This window comes from Theropithecus gelada, chromosome 9 (genome assembly GCF_003255815.1).
Source record: "Theropithecus gelada isolate Dixy chromosome 9, Tgel_1.0, whole genome shotgun sequence".
Classification (NCBI taxonomy): domain Eukaryota; kingdom Metazoa; phylum Chordata; class Mammalia; order Primates; family Cercopithecidae; genus Theropithecus; species Theropithecus gelada.
The window spans coordinates 26,905,822-26,923,579 of NC_037677.1; the positions used below are offsets into that span (position 1 = coordinate 26,905,822).

The window sequence follows — 17,758 nt, forward strand, 5'->3', positions numbered from 1 at the left end:
TATATAGACATCTTACTATGTCATGGAATATTTTTAAGATTGTTTCGTTTTAGGTAGAGAATGCAGAAATACATTACTCTGATTACTCCAAGGAAACATAATTGTGTGAGTTTGGAAGAGTAAAGAAGAAAGAAGATGGCAAGAAACAATGACCTGAAAGGACATAGCCAAGATAAAACTTCCCTTTTGTAGGAGAAATGGCTGCTGAATTTCAGAACAGCATTGTCTAACACCAAAAGTAAAGCTGCTATTTTTCTATGGCTCCCTCTAAACTAGAAGCTATAAGAGTTACAAAAGTCTTGCTTGTTCTTAAACCTCTTAGACCCTTTTAGAGAAGACAAATCTTCAGTAAAAAGTCAGTTGTGTACAACAGGTTGGTGGCACTTGTGTTTCTCGACATGATCCGATGAGAAAAGTTGGCCTCTAGCTGAGCCAAGAGCAATGGCTGGGATGCTGGCTGCAACACTGATGAGGAGAGCTGAAGGCCCTGGAAATTCACAGAAATCTTAAGGAAGGACTTCTGAATGTAGTTAGGGTTTGGGGCTTGAGAACCATCTTTAGGTCTTAAAGGGTAGCCCCAGAATTCCTGAGGACTTCACATCACTCAAGTGACACATGTGGCTCACGGACCACAGCTTTTTTCAATCTGAAAAGTTAGGAAGTTGGAGTCTGATCTCTTCCAGATATAAAATTCTAGGATTTTATGAAGTGCAAAACATATGGCAGAGACAATAAATACTATGATGAGAGTGGGGAAATTAATTTGAAACTGGGGTAAATAGAGAAAGCTCCATGGATGCTTCAGATATGATTTGAAGAACAGATAAAATGGGATGGATGGCGATAAGAAGGAAGGATATGCAAATGGAGAAAATAACACAAGATGGTTTAAAATGGGAATAAATGTTTATTTATGGTGGATAAAATATTAGCTTGACCAAACAGAAAATATACAACAAGAAGCAGAAATAATATTGAATAATAAGAAAAAAGACCTCAGCAAATGACCTTATACCTTTCCTTCTCCTGACTGTTTGTGGAAGATAATCAACAAAGGTCCAAGGGAAAAGGACTGTGACTCTGGAAGTTTATATCTGGCTAGGTTATCTTTCAGATGCTCGGGCATTCACAAACTCAAAAAGTGTATCAACCATACGCTCTTAAACAAATTGCTCAGGCAAAATCTCCAGCCAAAACTTGGGAGGACCAAAATATAAAAACAACCGTGGTAGATCAAAAAATGCAGTAAAATTCTGCTGTTTAGCTTACTAAATGTTGCAGATGATGTTGTGAATCATAATACAATTCTTTTCTTTTTTTTTTTTTTTTTTTTGAGATGGAGTCTCGCTCTGTTGCCCAGGCTAGAGTGCAATGGCGCGATCTCAGCTCACTGCAATCTCCGCCTCCTGGGTTCAAGTGATTCTCCCTGTCTCAGCCTCCCGAGTAGCTGGGATTACAGGTGTCTGATTTTTTGTATTTTTAGTAGAGATGGGGTTTTGCCATGTTGTCCAGGCTGGTCTTGAACTCCTGACCTCAGGGAATCTGCCTGCCTCAGCCTCCCAAAGTGCTGGGATTACAGGCATGAGCCAACTCGCCCGGCCAATGCAATTCTTAAGAAAGGATTCCTGAAGTGATAATGATTTATAAGGAAAAAAAAACTAATAGCGGCTTGGAATTAAAACAGATTTTTTTTTCAACAAAACAGGTAAAGAAAATTTTTGGTTTTTAAAAAAGAGGCATGTTGCCTAGCTATTTTTTATTTTTACATTAATAGAAAAAATGCAGGTTAAAATGTGTATTTAATAGATAGGCTACGAACAAGTAACCAAAGTTCCACACTGCCAGAAAGAAAGGGAAACAAAGGAAAATTGCTCAATTCAGAAAAGGGACAGAAAATACAAAAGAAATTACAAGATGAAAACATAGCAAAGAAAAACCACAACTTCAAATAGAATGATAGGAATAAAATCAAATATGTCAATGATCAAAATAAACATCACTAGGGTAAATAAATCCAACTAAGTCTGTTAGATTGGATTAAAAAGCAAAATCGACTCAGTTTTTTTGTGTTATTAGGTATTTCTTCCACTTGATCTTTAATTTTATTAAAGAACATTAATTCAGATCTCTCCAACTAAGATATAGAACATTTCTAGTATCTCTGAAGGTTTCCTCACGCTCCTTTCCTAAGCCACCCTGCCCCCATGAGAGAGAAACATTATTCTTTTATCTCTTCAGTTATTTAAAATAATCACTTAATTTTCCATTTTTGAACTTCATATAAGGAATCATACAACATTCACTCCTTCTTATTTGTTTTCTTTAGCTCAGTGCAATACCTATTGCAGTTCTTTCACATTTTTGCTTATATAGCTAAGTCATATTTCTTATGGCTATATAATGTATTCCATTATATAAATACACCAGTTTGGGTTCTTTTCTTTCCAGTTTGAGGAAATAATAAATCACAATGAATATTCTTTTACATGTCTTTTTGTGGATATATACATTCATTTCTCTTGGGTATATATCTAGGAATGGAGTTGATGAGTCATAGGGTAGACCTATATTTCCCTTTCATAGGTACTGTTGAACAGTTTTCCAAAGCGGTTTTCTCAATTTACTTTCCCACCAGCTATGAATGAGAGTTCCAGTTGCTCTACATCCTCACCAATGCTTGGTATTATCAGTCTTTTTAATTTGCCTTTCCAAAGCTCTTCAATCGTAGTTTTAAGTCCATCTGCTTTTCATAGTTATTGTAGCTGGAGAAATGCCTGCTGCTACCTGCTACCTGCTACCACTATATCTCGACAGAAGAGAAGTGTTCTCATCACTTTTGAAAGTTCTCTCCTGTCTCTTTCGCTAATTCTGACTCAGTAGCATTCATCTATCATTCAGCTTTGTCTTCTGCTATTATGCTTGAGAACCCATTAATTTTTCTCTATCTGCCTATAGATTGGTTTCCTACAGCACCCACAGTGTTCAGGTTCTGAGGGGTTCTTGGTAGCCAACCAGCAAGTGGTGAGAGATATAGCTTGACTTTTTCAACTACTCCCACTACAGAGATTCTTCAATTGCATTTGGATCCCCAGTCCATTTACTCCCTCTGCTTTCTCTCCCTGTATCAGCTTTCTCCCTTCTTCCCCTCTTAAGTTGCTTAGATTGTACGTTCTGTTATCTGAATAACACTTCTGCTAAACCCTAAACCTCCTTGTCTGTCTTACCATCAGACAAATCTTCTGAAACCCATACCACAAGTGAACACTAGTATTTTCTTCTTTGCATTTGTACCCAAGTGTCCAACCATTCTCAAAGAATGTTAAACTAGAAGAAAGTTAGTATCATTGTAAATTCATGACCAGCAATTGAGAGGGCCTCACTGCACACCAGGTTTCTACATTTCTTTTGTAAACTTGATTTCTCCTTCTCAAAAGAACAAAATTATTTCAAACATTTCTACTATCCTTGAACATTTAACACTCCTACTTCCCCCTTTCTTTCCTCCTCACCCAGCAAAATTTTCAGAAAAAATAAAGTTACCAGATGGAAACTCCATCAACTTCCAACTTGCAAATTCAAATCTACCTATATCTGCACATGTTCTTCTATTACATCAGAGAAAATATCCAAGGCCAATCCCTAATAGGTGCTTTGGCTTTTTTTTTACTCACTCACTTTCATTAATTAATTCATGTATTTAATAAACATTTATTGAATCCCTATTAAGTGCCAGACACTAAGACTAGCACATTAGATAACTCAATCTCCTATTTTCACAGAATGGACACATTCTCATCTTATAATACTTTATATTATTAATATAATATAAATTAATAATACTTTATATTATTAATATAATATAAATTAATAATACTTTATATTATTAATCATCCCTTTTGTCTCATGAGTAGTCAACTCCTCCCTGTCTACTAAATTCCTCCATTACTTCTTTAGAATCCAACTTACAGAAGGCCAATTTAGATGCAATACAATGAAGTTATTTTCAGTGTAAGTTTGATGAGTTTTGAGGAATGTATACATCTGTATAGAATTTTAAGAAACAGATCTGTGTAACCAACCACTCCAAACAATATGTGAAGATTTCCATGCCCCAAAACATTCTCTCTTGCCTCATTGCAGTTAATTCCCCTCCTATGACTGGTCCCAGACAACCACTGATCTCCTTTCTTTCACTACAGATCAGTTTTGCCTGTCCTATAACTTAGTAGTAATGAAGTTACTACATAGGGACCCTTTGTGTAGGCTTCTTTCATGTGGCAGAATATTTTTGGGATCCATGTTTCATGGATCTCATTTGTTTTTGCCTTTCTTTTTACTGCTGAGTAGTATCCCATTGTATATCACAATTTGTTTATCCATTCAACTGTCGATGGACCTCTGGGTTGTTTCAAGTTGGAGCCATTATGTATAAAGCTGCCATGCACATTTTTATACAAGTCTTCTTATGGACAAATGTTTTCATTTCTCTTGAGCAAATGCCTAGAAGTAAAATTTCTGGCTTGTCTGGCAAGTGCATGTTTAACTTTGTAAAAAATATATAATTTTGGGGCACTGCAGCTCATGGCTGTAATCCCAGCACTTTGGAAGGCTGAGGCGGGAGAATCACTTGAGGCCAAGAGTTCAAGACCAGCCTGGGCAACATAGTGAGACCCTATCTCTACAAAAAGTTAAAAAATTAGCCAGGTGTGGTGGCGCGCACCTGTAGTCCTAGCTACTTGGGAGGCTGAAGTGGGAGGATTGCTTGACCCAGGAGTTCAAGTCTGCCGTGAACTACAATCATACCACTGCATTCCAGCCTGGGCAACAGAGTGAGACCCTGTCTCAAAAAAGAAAAAAATACAATTTAGTTTTCCAAAGTATTTCTACCATTTGCATTCCCATCAGCAATGTATCTGTATCCAACGTAGTACTTTTATCTCTTCAGTTATTTAGGTCTTAATTTGTCTCAGGAATGTTTCACAGTTTTCAGCATATAGGTATTGATTTTATTTTGTTAAACAAATGTCTAAGTATTTCATTGTTTCTTATGCTATCGCATAGCCTTTTTTGCCATCATGTATCTTAAACTTGTGTTATTAGGTGAATAACACTTAGGACCATTAGAAAAATAAACCTTTGTATCATTATAAAATGTCCATCTTTTTCTCAGGTAATATTCTTTGTCCTGCAATTGTAATATATTTCATTTGGTATTAACATAGGTGCTCCAGATTTCTTATGATTAGTGTTTGCATGGTATATATCTTTTATTATGTTTTTATTTTTATGTGTACCTTTATATGTAAAGGAGGATTCTTATAGACAGGTTAGAGTTGAGTCTTGCTTTTTTACTCAGTTGGACAATACTTTTTATTGGAATATTAGATTATTTATATCCAATGTGGTTATTGATATGGTTGGATTTTAATTGATCATCTTGCTATTTGTTTTCACTTTGTCACATTTGCTCCCTGTTCCTTTTATCCTGCCTTTTCTCAGTTAATTTGGTATTTTTTAGTATCCCATTTTACCTCCTCTGTTGACTTATTAACTGATTTTCTCCTGGTTATAGGTCACATTTTCCTTTTTTGCATACCGAATAATTTTGTATTGGATACTGGGCGTTGTGAAAATTATGTAGCTGAGCATCTAGATTCTTTTGGGGGCTGGGGGAGGAGGAGTGTTCCTTAAAGTATATTGAAGTTTGTTCTGGCAGGCAGTTGTTTTACTTATGGATCAGGTTAATCTATTTAAAGCCTGTCTTTAAGCTTTATTAGGTAGGGCAGGACTAGAGAAACCTTTACTGTGGGGCTGGGTTTAGCCACACGACTATTAAGGCATGACTTTTCTGGGGACTCTTCTCAATGCCCCAGGTATTCAATAAGACCCTCCATGCCTTCCAAGCAAATTACGTGCTTCCCAGACCGGTGCGAGCTCTAGAAAGGATGTGACTTATAGCACCCTGAGAGTTGTTCATGCATGTCCTTCGCCATGTGGAGTTTCACCCCATACAAATTAGAATTCAGAGAATCCACAGGACCATTAACCGGATTTCTGGAGCTATTGCAGTATGTTGGTTCTTTTTGGTACTCTACCCTGCAAACTGCAGCCACCTTATCCTCCCTGAACTCTGATTTCTTGAAACTCTTTTATTTTAAAATAAAAACCAACTTTCCTTAGATAGTAATCATCCTCCATATACCACATTACACTTCCTTGTCTTTCACAATCAAAAACCTTACGAATATTTACTTGTCTCACTCTCACTCCTTGCTGCACATATCCAATCTGACTTTCACCCTCATTAACTTACCAAAATAGTTCTCACTAAAGCCACCATGTGGGAGCACCATGTCACCCAGGACTTCTTGAGAGTTGTATTTCATTTCTAAAGAAAATAATACAATAATACTTGAAACTATAGAGAGTTATGGTGTATTTAATTGTCAGGCCTCCATCTCTCTTTTTATTGTTTTTATTCATGGTGGTTTGGGGGTTGAAATTCCTTGGATGACTGGGCTTGCCTGCTTGCTTTTCTTTCTCTTCTTCCACAGCTGTTATTTTTCTGAATTTAACACACTGCATTATGTCTTTGATTTACATGTCTGCTTCAGTATATTGTACTTCCATTCGCTCTGTTGCTCAGGCTTGATTTCTCAACTTGTCCCCTTCTCACACTCCATGTCCTACCCATCAGCATATCCTGCCAGCTCGACCTTCAAAGCTCCTCCTCACTCTGGCCACATCTCATCTTCTTCATGGCGACTTCCTGGGTCCGAGCTGCCATTAGATCTTAACTGCACATATCCAATCTGACTTGTAACAACTTCCAAGCTGCTCTTCCAGTTTTCATGTTTCTCCCACATTGTAGCTAGAACAATCTTATTTTTCATTTTAAATACAAATCAGATGTCACTACTCCTCTCTTTGTCACATTCCAATGAATTCTCTTTTGTGCACATTAGGAAAAAATCCAACTTGCTTAACATAGCCTAATGTCCTACATGGTCGTCACCATCTCGCCATCTTTGTGACCCCCTCCTACAACTTGCTCACTAATCTCCTGCCACACTAACCTTCCTGGCGTTCCTCAAACACACTGCATAAGGCAGTGTGGTCTGGCTGGGGTCCCCTCCCAGATTTGCACAGAACACCCCCTCGTTCCATTTAAGTGTGTTTTGGTTGAGATCCCACCAAGAAGGCCTGCCCTGACCAAGATTCTATTTAAAGAGGCCCCATCACACTCCTTACCATATCCGACTTTATTTTTCTTCATTCATCGTCTCACTATCTGAATTATATTGTTATTAATTGACTGTTTCTCCCACTATAATATAAGCTGCCTTGGGGCCTGAACTTTCCTTTCTCCCCATCTTTATGCCCAGGATGTGGAAGAATGCTTGCATATGGTAGGCACTCTATATTTGTCCAGCAAATAAATACATTTCTTCAGGCAAAGGACCATGTTGTTTCTCTGTCTCCATCACCTATGGACAATACCTGGAAGATGGAAGTACTTGGAAAATGTCTGTAAAGGAATGTATTAAAGTGCCCCTGGAAACTTTTTCTATTCTTGTGGCCTTAAAGTGCCTTAACTGTGTACTGTTTGCTGATGTCAGGAGAGAGGGCTCTGAATCTGAGGTCCATGGAGCTATCAGTAGGCTTTGCGGGTACATTCTCTATGTGAAATTACATGTAAAACACTTGGAGTACATTTCAGAGGGAGGAGGGTCCACAGTTCCCAACCTACCTTCAAAAGGCTCCTTGATTGCCCCGCAAACTCCTAAAAACCACAGCCTTAGATCGTCTTCACCACTTACGGCACCTTCCCTCATGTCCCAGCTGGCCATCTTCTCTACCAACCCACATCCAAAACAGATTTCCCTTCCCTCTTGGAACTTTCATCCCAGAGACCTCTCATGTTTCTATATTTTTCAAGCTGATTATATAAGCATGTGAATAAGTATACAATGGTTAAGCACAGGTATGTCATGATCGCCATAGAAAAACAAGTGTCAGAGGAGTAGGTAGAGTACACGAAAATACATTTAAACATAAGCTTTAGTAAATATCATTTAATAGTCACATGTGGTTATTTAAATGTGATTCTATAATAGTTAAAATTAATTTTAAAGACCAGGTGCGGTGAGTCATGCTTGTAAACCCAGCACTTTGGGAGGCTGAGGTGGGAAGATCTCTTGAGCCCAGGAGTTCGAGACCAGCCTGGGCAACAGAGTGAGACCCTGTCTCTACAAAACATACAAAAATTAGCTGGGTATGGTGGTGTGTGCCTTTAGTCCCAGCTACTCAAGAGGCTGAGCAGGGAGGATCACTTGAGCCTGGGAGGTGGAGGCTGCAGTGAGCCATGATTGTGCCATTGCATTCCAGCCTGGGAGACAGAGCAAGACCCTGTCTCAAAAAAAAAAAAAAAGAAAAAGAAGAAAAAGATAATATGGGGGATGAGAAGCTTAAAGGGAAGCCTGAGACTGTAAGAGTTGCCATCCAATGGGCTGACAAAGAAGAGGAAATACCAATGTTTGGCAGAGAGTAGAGAAACTTGGCATGACACTTGTTTCTCCTACAGAGCCTGTACCGTTATAGTAATTTTTTATTAAAAAGGGCACTGAGAATAAAATGATAGCTATAAGAGTGCCATGTGACTAAATAAATAATACTGTGCTGTTGTTACATATCCCATCTGCTTTCCCATAAGAAAGTCACAGTCACCAACAAGCTTGTTGAGAAACTATAATTTCACACTCTTTGCAAAAATAAATGATAAAACAAAATTATTTACAAAAAGAATGAAAGAAAATGGAAGCATTTTGGCTAAGTTTTGAATTTTAAGCCCAGTCCATTAGAGTGGCCATAGGCTTCTAGACATATTTTTATGTCTCTGTTAAGGAATAATACTGCCTAGAATAGTGCTGTCCAATAGCACTTCAGCAATGGAAATGTTCTGATTTTGTGCTATCCAATATGGTAGTCACAGGTCACAAGCGGTTCTTTATTCTTTAGCATTTGAAATGTACCTAATGTGACTGAGAATCTGAATTTTTAACTTCTTTTTAAAAAAATAGAGACAGAATCTTGCTGTTTTTCCCAGGCTGATCTTGAACTCCTGGCTTCAAGCGATCCTCCCACCTCAGCCTCCCAAAGTGCTGGGATTACAGATGTGACCCACTGCACCTAGCCTTTAAAATTAATAATTTTAATCATTGTAAGTTCAAATTTTAATAACCACATGTGCCTAGTGGTTGTAGTATTGGCATAGGTCTAAAAAAAAATACAAAATTACAAAGATGACCTCAGTGAAAATAGAGATCATCACAGTTGAGTGATTTTTAAAGTGCCAATAAGTACAAATAAAAGGCTTTTAAAATTTCAATTTCAATATGTTTACAACAGCAGTCATCCCAGATCATGAGGCACTAATTGTATAGGAAAAGAGAGATAGATAAACAGGAGGAGGTAGACAGCATTCATCTAATAGGAACTTTCAGTAGAGAATATCTAGACATCAGTAAAAATTTGCTAAAATGTCTAAAGATTAAAATGAAAGTAGCTAAAATAGCTTTTAGTTTGCTTTATAACCTGATCAAAGTAGCAAACTTTTGGAGTAAGATGAGCAAGCTGAAAATTATCTATATGGTTTTATATAGGTATATTGTTTATGAATTTATATTTTTTATTAATTCATAGTATTTAACTGTGAGGAGGGAGAAAGATGGGAAAAGAAGTTCATACAACTTTTTTACATAGCAAAATAAGTGATAAAATTATTTACAAGAAGAATGAAAGTAAATGGAAGCATTCTGGCTAAACTTTGAATTTTAAGCCCAGTCAATTTGAGTGGCCATAGGCTTCTAGAATATTTTTATGTCTCTGTTAAGGAATAATACTATCTAGAATAGTGCTGTCCAATAGGCTTTCAATGATAAAAATGTTCTGATTCTGTGCTGCCCAATAGGGCAGGCACAGGCCATTTATTTATTTATCTTTTAAAGTCCACAGTACTGTTGTCAGTCTATGACAAAGAATGAAAGGTTGAGTTCTGAGATTGATGAAGGAGGTCCAGGAAAACCCAGGAGACCTCACCCTCTTCCCAGGAATTGGATTTGGTTGTGCGGCTGAGGGGGCATGTTCTACTATTTTCCATTGCTGTGATTCTATACTCACCCTGCTTAGCTTCCTGTGTGCATTTCACTAAGGAAAGAAAGTCCTGACTCATTAGCATAAATATTCAGTTAACTTGATACTTAATCATTATGGTTCCAGGGCCAGGTCATCATCTCTTGGGAGTTTAGATCTTGTGGCTTTATCCACTGAAGCTCAATCACCTCTGAAATATTAAAAGACTACAATTTCCATGCTTGCAAACTCAAAGATCTGACCATAAATTATGATGGCCACACACCAGGCCTCAGGAGACTTCAGTGGCCAGCTGGTCTTCCATGCTTCATCCCTGACTTCCCTGTCTCCTTTGACAGTTCATACAAACTTGTTCAGTTCTGTAGAATGATGAACAGCACCCTCGACTACATCATTAATAACAACATCTACCAAGCTCTTACCTAATGCCAGGCACTGTTCTAAGCATCTTACATTTATCTAACCTTACTTCACTGATGTGAGTGGGTCTTCCTATGAATTAAGCAGTATCACGTCCTCACTGTGGTGCACAGAGGTTAGAAAGTTCACCCAAGTTCATAGATGGGCAGAAGTGGATAATGGAGTAAGTACCCAAACTCAGGTGGGATAGCCCCAGAGCCTGTACTCTTAGTCACTGGATATCTTGCCTTATACTAAATCAGGCCTAGTAGAGTCATTTCTATTAGGAATTCTTTTATGCAATATTCCACCGTAAATTTTCCTTTTATTAAAGCATCACAAACAGCCTTTTGGCCAGATATGAAAATGATTTGGAAAGGAAGAATATAGTTGTATTGGTTGATCAAGCCATATCTTTTCCATATGTAGGCATCTTCTTAGTTAGTGTCTCTTTCATGAGAAGAAGATGTAAATCAGTACCATATATGCATATATTAATGTTACTACAAATGAGAATATTAAGAAAAGCAAAGGGAGCTTTTTGTTTTAATCCTATTGCCAACACTTTTCTTGCTGTCTTTATTACTCATTTTAACCTGTAGAGGAAAGTCTGATAAAAATTAAAGTCTTTGGAAACAATATATCTAGGAAACGTGTAAGAAGCAAATTGCCATTAGTTGACAGAGAAAAGTTTATTTTCTTAAGTAGTTACATTTCTTTTTAAATGTGGTTTTCATTTACAATGTATAGAATAAACCTTTATTGACTTTAGAGGTATATTCTGGAACAAGTTCCAGGTTAAGATACTGTAAATTGTGGCATACTGCTTTGAAGTATGAGAACAAATACTGTAGAAAAGGGCTTATATATTATTTTAATACCACTCTGTCAGTTTTTGTTTGTTTGTTTGTTTTTTGAGATGGAGTCTTGCTCTGTCGCCCAGGCTGGAGTGCAGTGGCGCGATCTCGGCTCACTGCAAGCTCCGCCTCCCAGGTTCATGCCATTCTCCTGCCTCAGCCTCCTGAGTAGCTGGGACTACAGGCACCCACCACCACGCCCGGCTAATTTTTTGTATTTTTAGTGGAGATGGGTTTTCACTGTGTTGGCCAGGATGGTCTCGATCTCCTGACCTCGTGATCCACCCGGGCCTCCCAACACTCTGTCAGTTTTACAGTCAAAGTAGAAGGGTGGAAGTCCCCTGGGAAAGACAAGGAAAAGTAAGGACCATTGGTCAATGTTACACCCGCCATTGGCTACCTCCAAGCATGTTGGGAGCTGAGGGAGCAAGAACTCTATTTTGTTCACCACTAGGACTGTGTTTCTCAAGTTCTCCATTGTGTCCCCAAGGATTGGAGTCCAGAGGAGGATATCAGCAAGACATTATGAAGTTATAGAAAGTGTATTGGACACATACATCTATTGTTTATTAGTCCCATAATTCTAATTTTAATCAGAGTATGTTTTTGCTAATAAGATGCCAATAATGCTATTTGGTAGCAAAAAGAGGGGTAATACAAACCTTGGATGCAATGAAAAAAATAAGAGAATCTGCAACATTTTGGGAATGTGTCCTAAGAGAAGCAGCCAGAATGATGAAATATCATGAGATCACAATGCCTACCCCTGCAAAGGCTTCCTGGACCCAGGAAGACAGACACTTCTGTAGATTTTGTTCCCAACTGTATTGAAGTATCATACCTAGAGGATTGCACAGGGGCGCGTGTGTGTCTCAGAAGCAGAGTCCAGAGGATTCTCATGATAATAGATCTTATTTTCCAAGTGCTATGTGCCAGGCACTAAGACCTTTATGTAACTTATTCTGTTTTAAATCATACAACAACAGGAATGAGTTGGATATTACGATTCCCATTTTGGAGCTTAAAAAAAAAAAAACAAAACACCGAAATAACTTGGCCAAATTTGGCAAATTGGCCACAATAACACAGTTGGCAAGAGGCAGAGCTGGCTCAAGGCCCCCAGGGTCTTAACCACAAAGCTCTCAAGGCTGGGGGCAGACTTCTGCCGTTAGCCCAGTTTCCTTCAAATTTGAAATTTCTGTGAGTCTGTGGACTCACTCATTTCTTTTCTAATCCTGTTTTATCTGAAGGAAATCACACCAAATGTCCGTTTCAAAATAAGTTTCTAAACTGAAAATTGTCAAAGGTCATTTTTCACTTTTAACACAACCTTTCAATAATTGATAAACTTTAAAGAGATAAGATAAAATCCTGTTTTTAAAGAGAGAGAAGAGCTTTTAGTGGGGAATGAATTAGCATTTGGAATAAAGATGATGATTCCAGACTAGTCGCTCGATAGAACTGGAAAGGATAGGGACTTCTCATGTGCAATGGTCATCACCAGACAACCTTATATACATATCTAATAGCTATCGCAGAACTTCCAGTTATTCACTTCATTAATTAACATAAATGAGAGACTGGCAAATGTAAATGGTAAGTATTTAAAAGAACAACCCAAACTATTTATTCATTAACTAGGCTATAAACATGCCATCTACATACTGGAAAAGCTAATAATTACTCTCTAATTGTGCTAATTATATAATGACAATGTTGTAAATGTTTGTTTATATAATGTTAGATTTCTCTGACTAATCTTATCATTAGTCAGACTTTGGACTTCTGCCATCACGTATTCATGTATATACTGGTACATGCCAAACTGTGTGAACAATTTATTTTTATAACTGGTTGTTAAAGTGCTACTAATATTCAAATCAGAAACTTACCACATCCTTAGGAGGAGGCTCTACTTCCTTCTTTATCTTTTTACCCATCCTGGAAAAAGATGCAATATATGTTAAAGTGACATTTGCACATACATTTCTCAATTACCTGTGCTCTTGACAGGAGGTTTCTTTTCTCCTTTAAATTTTTACCTCCTAAAACACAATGCAATACGTGTAGAAATTATCACATATATACAAATAGGTCACCTACATCCCAATTTCAAACTCTGCAATTTTAAGGAACTTATTGATAAGATCATTGAGCATTAGTCCTGGCTTTCAGTTTAGAAAGGAGGTGAATATATTAGTGGCATAACTTAAATAACAAGAAATCATTTAGCTTTTTTATAGCTTGCTTATGATGGGCCTAAGAGACTAAGCCCATCAAGTAACTTTTGAGACCTGCAAGAGTGTTTGTGCCACATTACAGAGGTTTTTGTCTATTTTCTTTTACTGATGTATCCCAAACACCTACAACAGTGTCTGGTACATAATCGGCATTTGATATTTATAAACCTCATTAACTCCATTTTTCCTAGGAGTAAAGATCTTATAAATGGTATACAAAATCTACCAGATCTGAATCAACATTTTTGTCCTTTCCCTGGATAATAAAAAGTTTTCTCTCATATAATCCACAGCTCAGTAAAAAAGCAGTAAAAAAATCTGAAGAGATACATCCTGGGAAAACTGAGGTTACTTCCTTTCTACTTGTCCTCATATGTCCATGTCTGTGTGGAAAGAGTGAAAGGAATGGGATTTATGCTTAGTTAACATACCACAGAGGAGTAACCCAGCCAGGGTTCAAAGAACTTTTCAGGCCGGGCGGGTGGCTCACGCCTGTAAATCCCAGCTCTTTGGGAGGCTGAGGTGGGTGGGTCATGAGGTCAGGAGTTTGAGACCATCCTGGCCAACATAGTGAAATCCTGTCTCTACTAAAATTACAAAAATCAGCTGGGTGTGGTGGCATGTGCCTTGTAGTCCCAGCTACTCAGGAGGCTGAGGCATGAGAATCACTTGAACCTGGGAGGTGGAGGCTGCCGTGAGCCGAGATCGTGCCACTGCACTCCAGCCTGGGCAACAGAGTGAGACTCTGTCTCAAAAAAAAAAAAAATTTCAAGATGTTAATGTCTATTAGAATAACCCAGGAAATCTATCTAGTTTTCTTCAATAAGAGTTTGTGGAATTATGTTCGGCATCAGAGCCATCTTAAACGGTATATCGTAGGAGCAATCTTAAATGGTATATCGCAGCCTTAAGGAAATTACTATAGTCTCAGTAGAAATCCTAGGAAGTAGAAAATCCTTGGGGAGAATCTACAGTGTGAGGGTTAGCTCAAATTGCATGTCAAGGATCAAAAGCAACCCCTAGCATTAGAGACAGCAGAATTTATCACATACATTAAAAAGCCACGTCTTCATAGAAACTCCTAGATGCTTCTGAAAGGCATCTATTCCAGGTCTCTAACTTCAGACCACACTACTTGTAAGATTTTTGAGGATCTATGCAACTTATTCACACTATAGCCAATATACTAAAATGTTAAAATGTGCCTGCATCGCCCATTAAATGTCATTTGCATCATAAAAACTTTTGAAATTTGTATTCAAAATTACTCAGCAAACAGTACATACACCTGGAAATTCTTGTAAAATGAGAAAATTGTTTTCAAATGTAATAAAAAATTTATATTAATAAAACATTTAATTAACCTTAATTTTTCAGTTCTCTTTTCATATTTTAGAGTCAATATAAGCATTTTTTTTTCCAAATCTCAAACATCTTCCTTAGGTGCTTGAAAAGTGAACAGGCCCTAGACCTTGTGCCTATAATATTTCAGGCAGACATGCAGAAACTATTCTGGGCAAATGAGAATCTATCCTACAATTAATCTCTGGGAAAAAAAAAAAAAGAGTTTATAGCACTCTATAACCAGTTCCAAGACAGAGCAGCCTTTGATTTATAAAAGAATTGCTTATGAATAATATTCAGGAAGCAATTAAATTACACCTGCATAAAGTTGTTTTAAATCATCTGATTTTCACGTAGGAACTAATTTTTCCTACTTCGAGATAGTGTTTTTGAGCAATTGCATAGTGCAGAGGTTAGAAGAGCTTACACAGACAGTATTGCAATGATAGAGTGTCTCCTAAACTAGAGAATGAAGTTGTTTTATCATGACCCGGCATGGTGGCTCACTCCTGTAATCCCAGCACTTTGGGAGGCTGAGGCGAGTGGATCACTTGAGGTCCGGAGTTCAAGACCAGCCTGGACAACATGGCAAAACCCTGTCTCTACTAAAAATACAAAAATTAGCCTGGAGTGGCAATGGCATGTGCCTATAGTCCCAGCTACTGGGGAGGCTGAGGCAGGAGAAACACTTGAGGCCGGGAGGCGGAGGTTGCAATGAGCTGAGATCACGCCATTGCACTTCAGCCTGGGTGACAGAGTGAGACTCTGTCTCCCCGCCAGAAAAAAGCCTATGTGTTTTATCACCATACTGGGTATGATAGTTAATGGAGGAGAGACTGAACAGCTGACATAGGCCCGTGGCAATGAGCTACGGAGATGATCCTTACGAGGGTAATACATTTCACTGTGGAGAATTTGGAAAACAAGGGCACAATGAATAAAATAAAAATCACCTAAAGATAAGCTCAGAGAGATCAATACTATTTCTTTTCTTTTCTTTTTTCTTTTTCTTTTTTCTTTTGAGACAGAGTCTCACTCTGTTGCCCAGGCTGGAGAGTGGCCTGATCTCAGCTCACTGCAACCTTTACCTCCCAGGTTTAGGTGATTCTTCTGCCTCAGCCTCCTGAGTAGCTGGGATTACAGACACTCGCTACCACGCCCAGCTAATTTTTGTATTTTCAGTAGAGACGGGTTTCCCCACATTAACCAGGTTGGTCTCAAACTCCTGACTTCAGGCGATCCACCTGCCTCAGCCTCCCAAAGTGCTGGGGTTACAGGCGTGAGCCACCGTGCCCGGCTTTGTGTGTTTTTCTAAAGCATTTTTAACATCTCTGTCTGAATTTCTATCCCCTACTTTCACCTTCCCTTCCTGGGTTCATATTCCTACTAAATTCTTAAATTAACAAACTCATGAAGTCTCAGTTTCCCTTCATTGCTTCAGTCATCTCCAGTGGATTAGCATAACATGCCATTTCAAATATTTTAAAATCCATTAGCTATCTAGCCAGTCTCTGATTATTGAAATTTGTTTCTAATTTTCTGCAAATATAGACAGGGCTGCAAAGAACGTCCTTGAACATAAAATTTTCATCCATATCCCCAACTATTTCTTTAGGATAAATCTCTAACAGTAAATTAACTGTGTGAAAACTTCAGGGCATTGGATATGCAAACAATTCTTCTCTAAAAATGCATCTTCTTGACTACTGGAGCTATTTTTTTTCATGAGTTGATTGGTCCTTTGTATTTGTTCCTCGTGAACGTTCAGCCTATGATTTTAAATATTTTCTAATGAGTTCTGCTTTGAGAAGATTTAAGGAGGAGTAGGGCTCGAGAAATCGAGGCTACTTCTGAGTTGCTCACGGTCAAGTAACGGAATCTGACTTGATCTCACCTCAGATCCCCTCTTGGGCCTCAGTTTTGTCACCTGTTGAATGGGAGGTGGCGGGATGCTTACGAAACCCACCCCAAGCTCCGTCTAACCCTGCGGGCACGGGCAGGAACCAACAACGCCCAGCAAGGTGTTGCCTCACTGACCCCAGCAGTCTGCGCCCACGTGGCATCTTCTCCTTTCCCAGGTTTTCCAGGTAGGAGGCCTTGGGCCTCCCTACCCTTAGGGGCTAACTTTACCTGCCGTGAGATCCCGCTGAGTAGCTGCTCCGCAAACCCAGCAGACTCCCCGGGCGTTAACCGCCAGTCCCTTGTTGCGCCTCGTTGCTAGGCTACGCTGCGACGCGCCTGCGCGCCTGAGCCCTGGGAACGCACGGGGCTGCCAGGGCGCCCGTTGTCCCGCCGAGGGCAGCGGTCAGTGCGGGAGGAGGCAAGTGCGTCCGCGATTACCTGAATCCAGTGCTTTAGGGGAGAATGGAAACTGGGGGTGGAAGCTGTAAATCAGGAGGCAGTTCAGCCTCAGCTTCTGGCCCGAGGACTGGCTGTAGGTTCAAATACGCAAACACTATTGCATTCTTCCAAATACAGGCGTCAGCCAGAATCTCTGTGCAGATGAAACCCACATCAGCCACCTCCCACCCAGGCTCCGTTAAGCTGTAGACCTGCACTGCCACGTTTCCCTGCACTAGGACGTCCAATCCGTTCCCACAGAACTTCTCATGGCCCTTCAAAGCCCATTCTCTCTTCCTCTTTCTTTCCTCTTCCTGCCATTCTTCCAATCGCCTTGACTCAGAAGGAGTTTCAGCTTCCCTTCGTCCTCCCATGCCCCCCAGCCACAGTCATCACTTCAGCCACTTCTTGGCGGCTTACATTTTG

At 39.0% G+C, this 17,758-nt stretch overlaps 1 protein-coding gene across 4 annotated transcripts in view; it reads right to left on the minus strand.

The window, feature by feature from the left end:
* The window catches only part of ARMC3 (armadillo repeat containing 3), a 115,450-nt gene extending 98,238 nt beyond the window's left edge, over positions 1-17,212 (minus strand). For all 4 annotated transcript variants that reach the window (XM_025396753.1, XM_025396751.1, XM_025396750.1 and 1 more), the window contains exons 1-2: positions 17,123-17,212; positions 13,301-13,349 (exon numbers count right to left, since the gene is read on the minus strand). Coding sequence is in view for 3 of the 4 variants with exons in the window: in XM_025396751.1 (XP_025252536.1) it covers positions 13,301-13,348 (48 nt within the window). In the remaining variant the exon portion in view is untranslated. The remainder of the gene's footprint in view (positions 1-13,300; positions 13,350-17,122) is intronic.
* Positions 17,213-17,758: the final 546 nt, after the last annotated feature.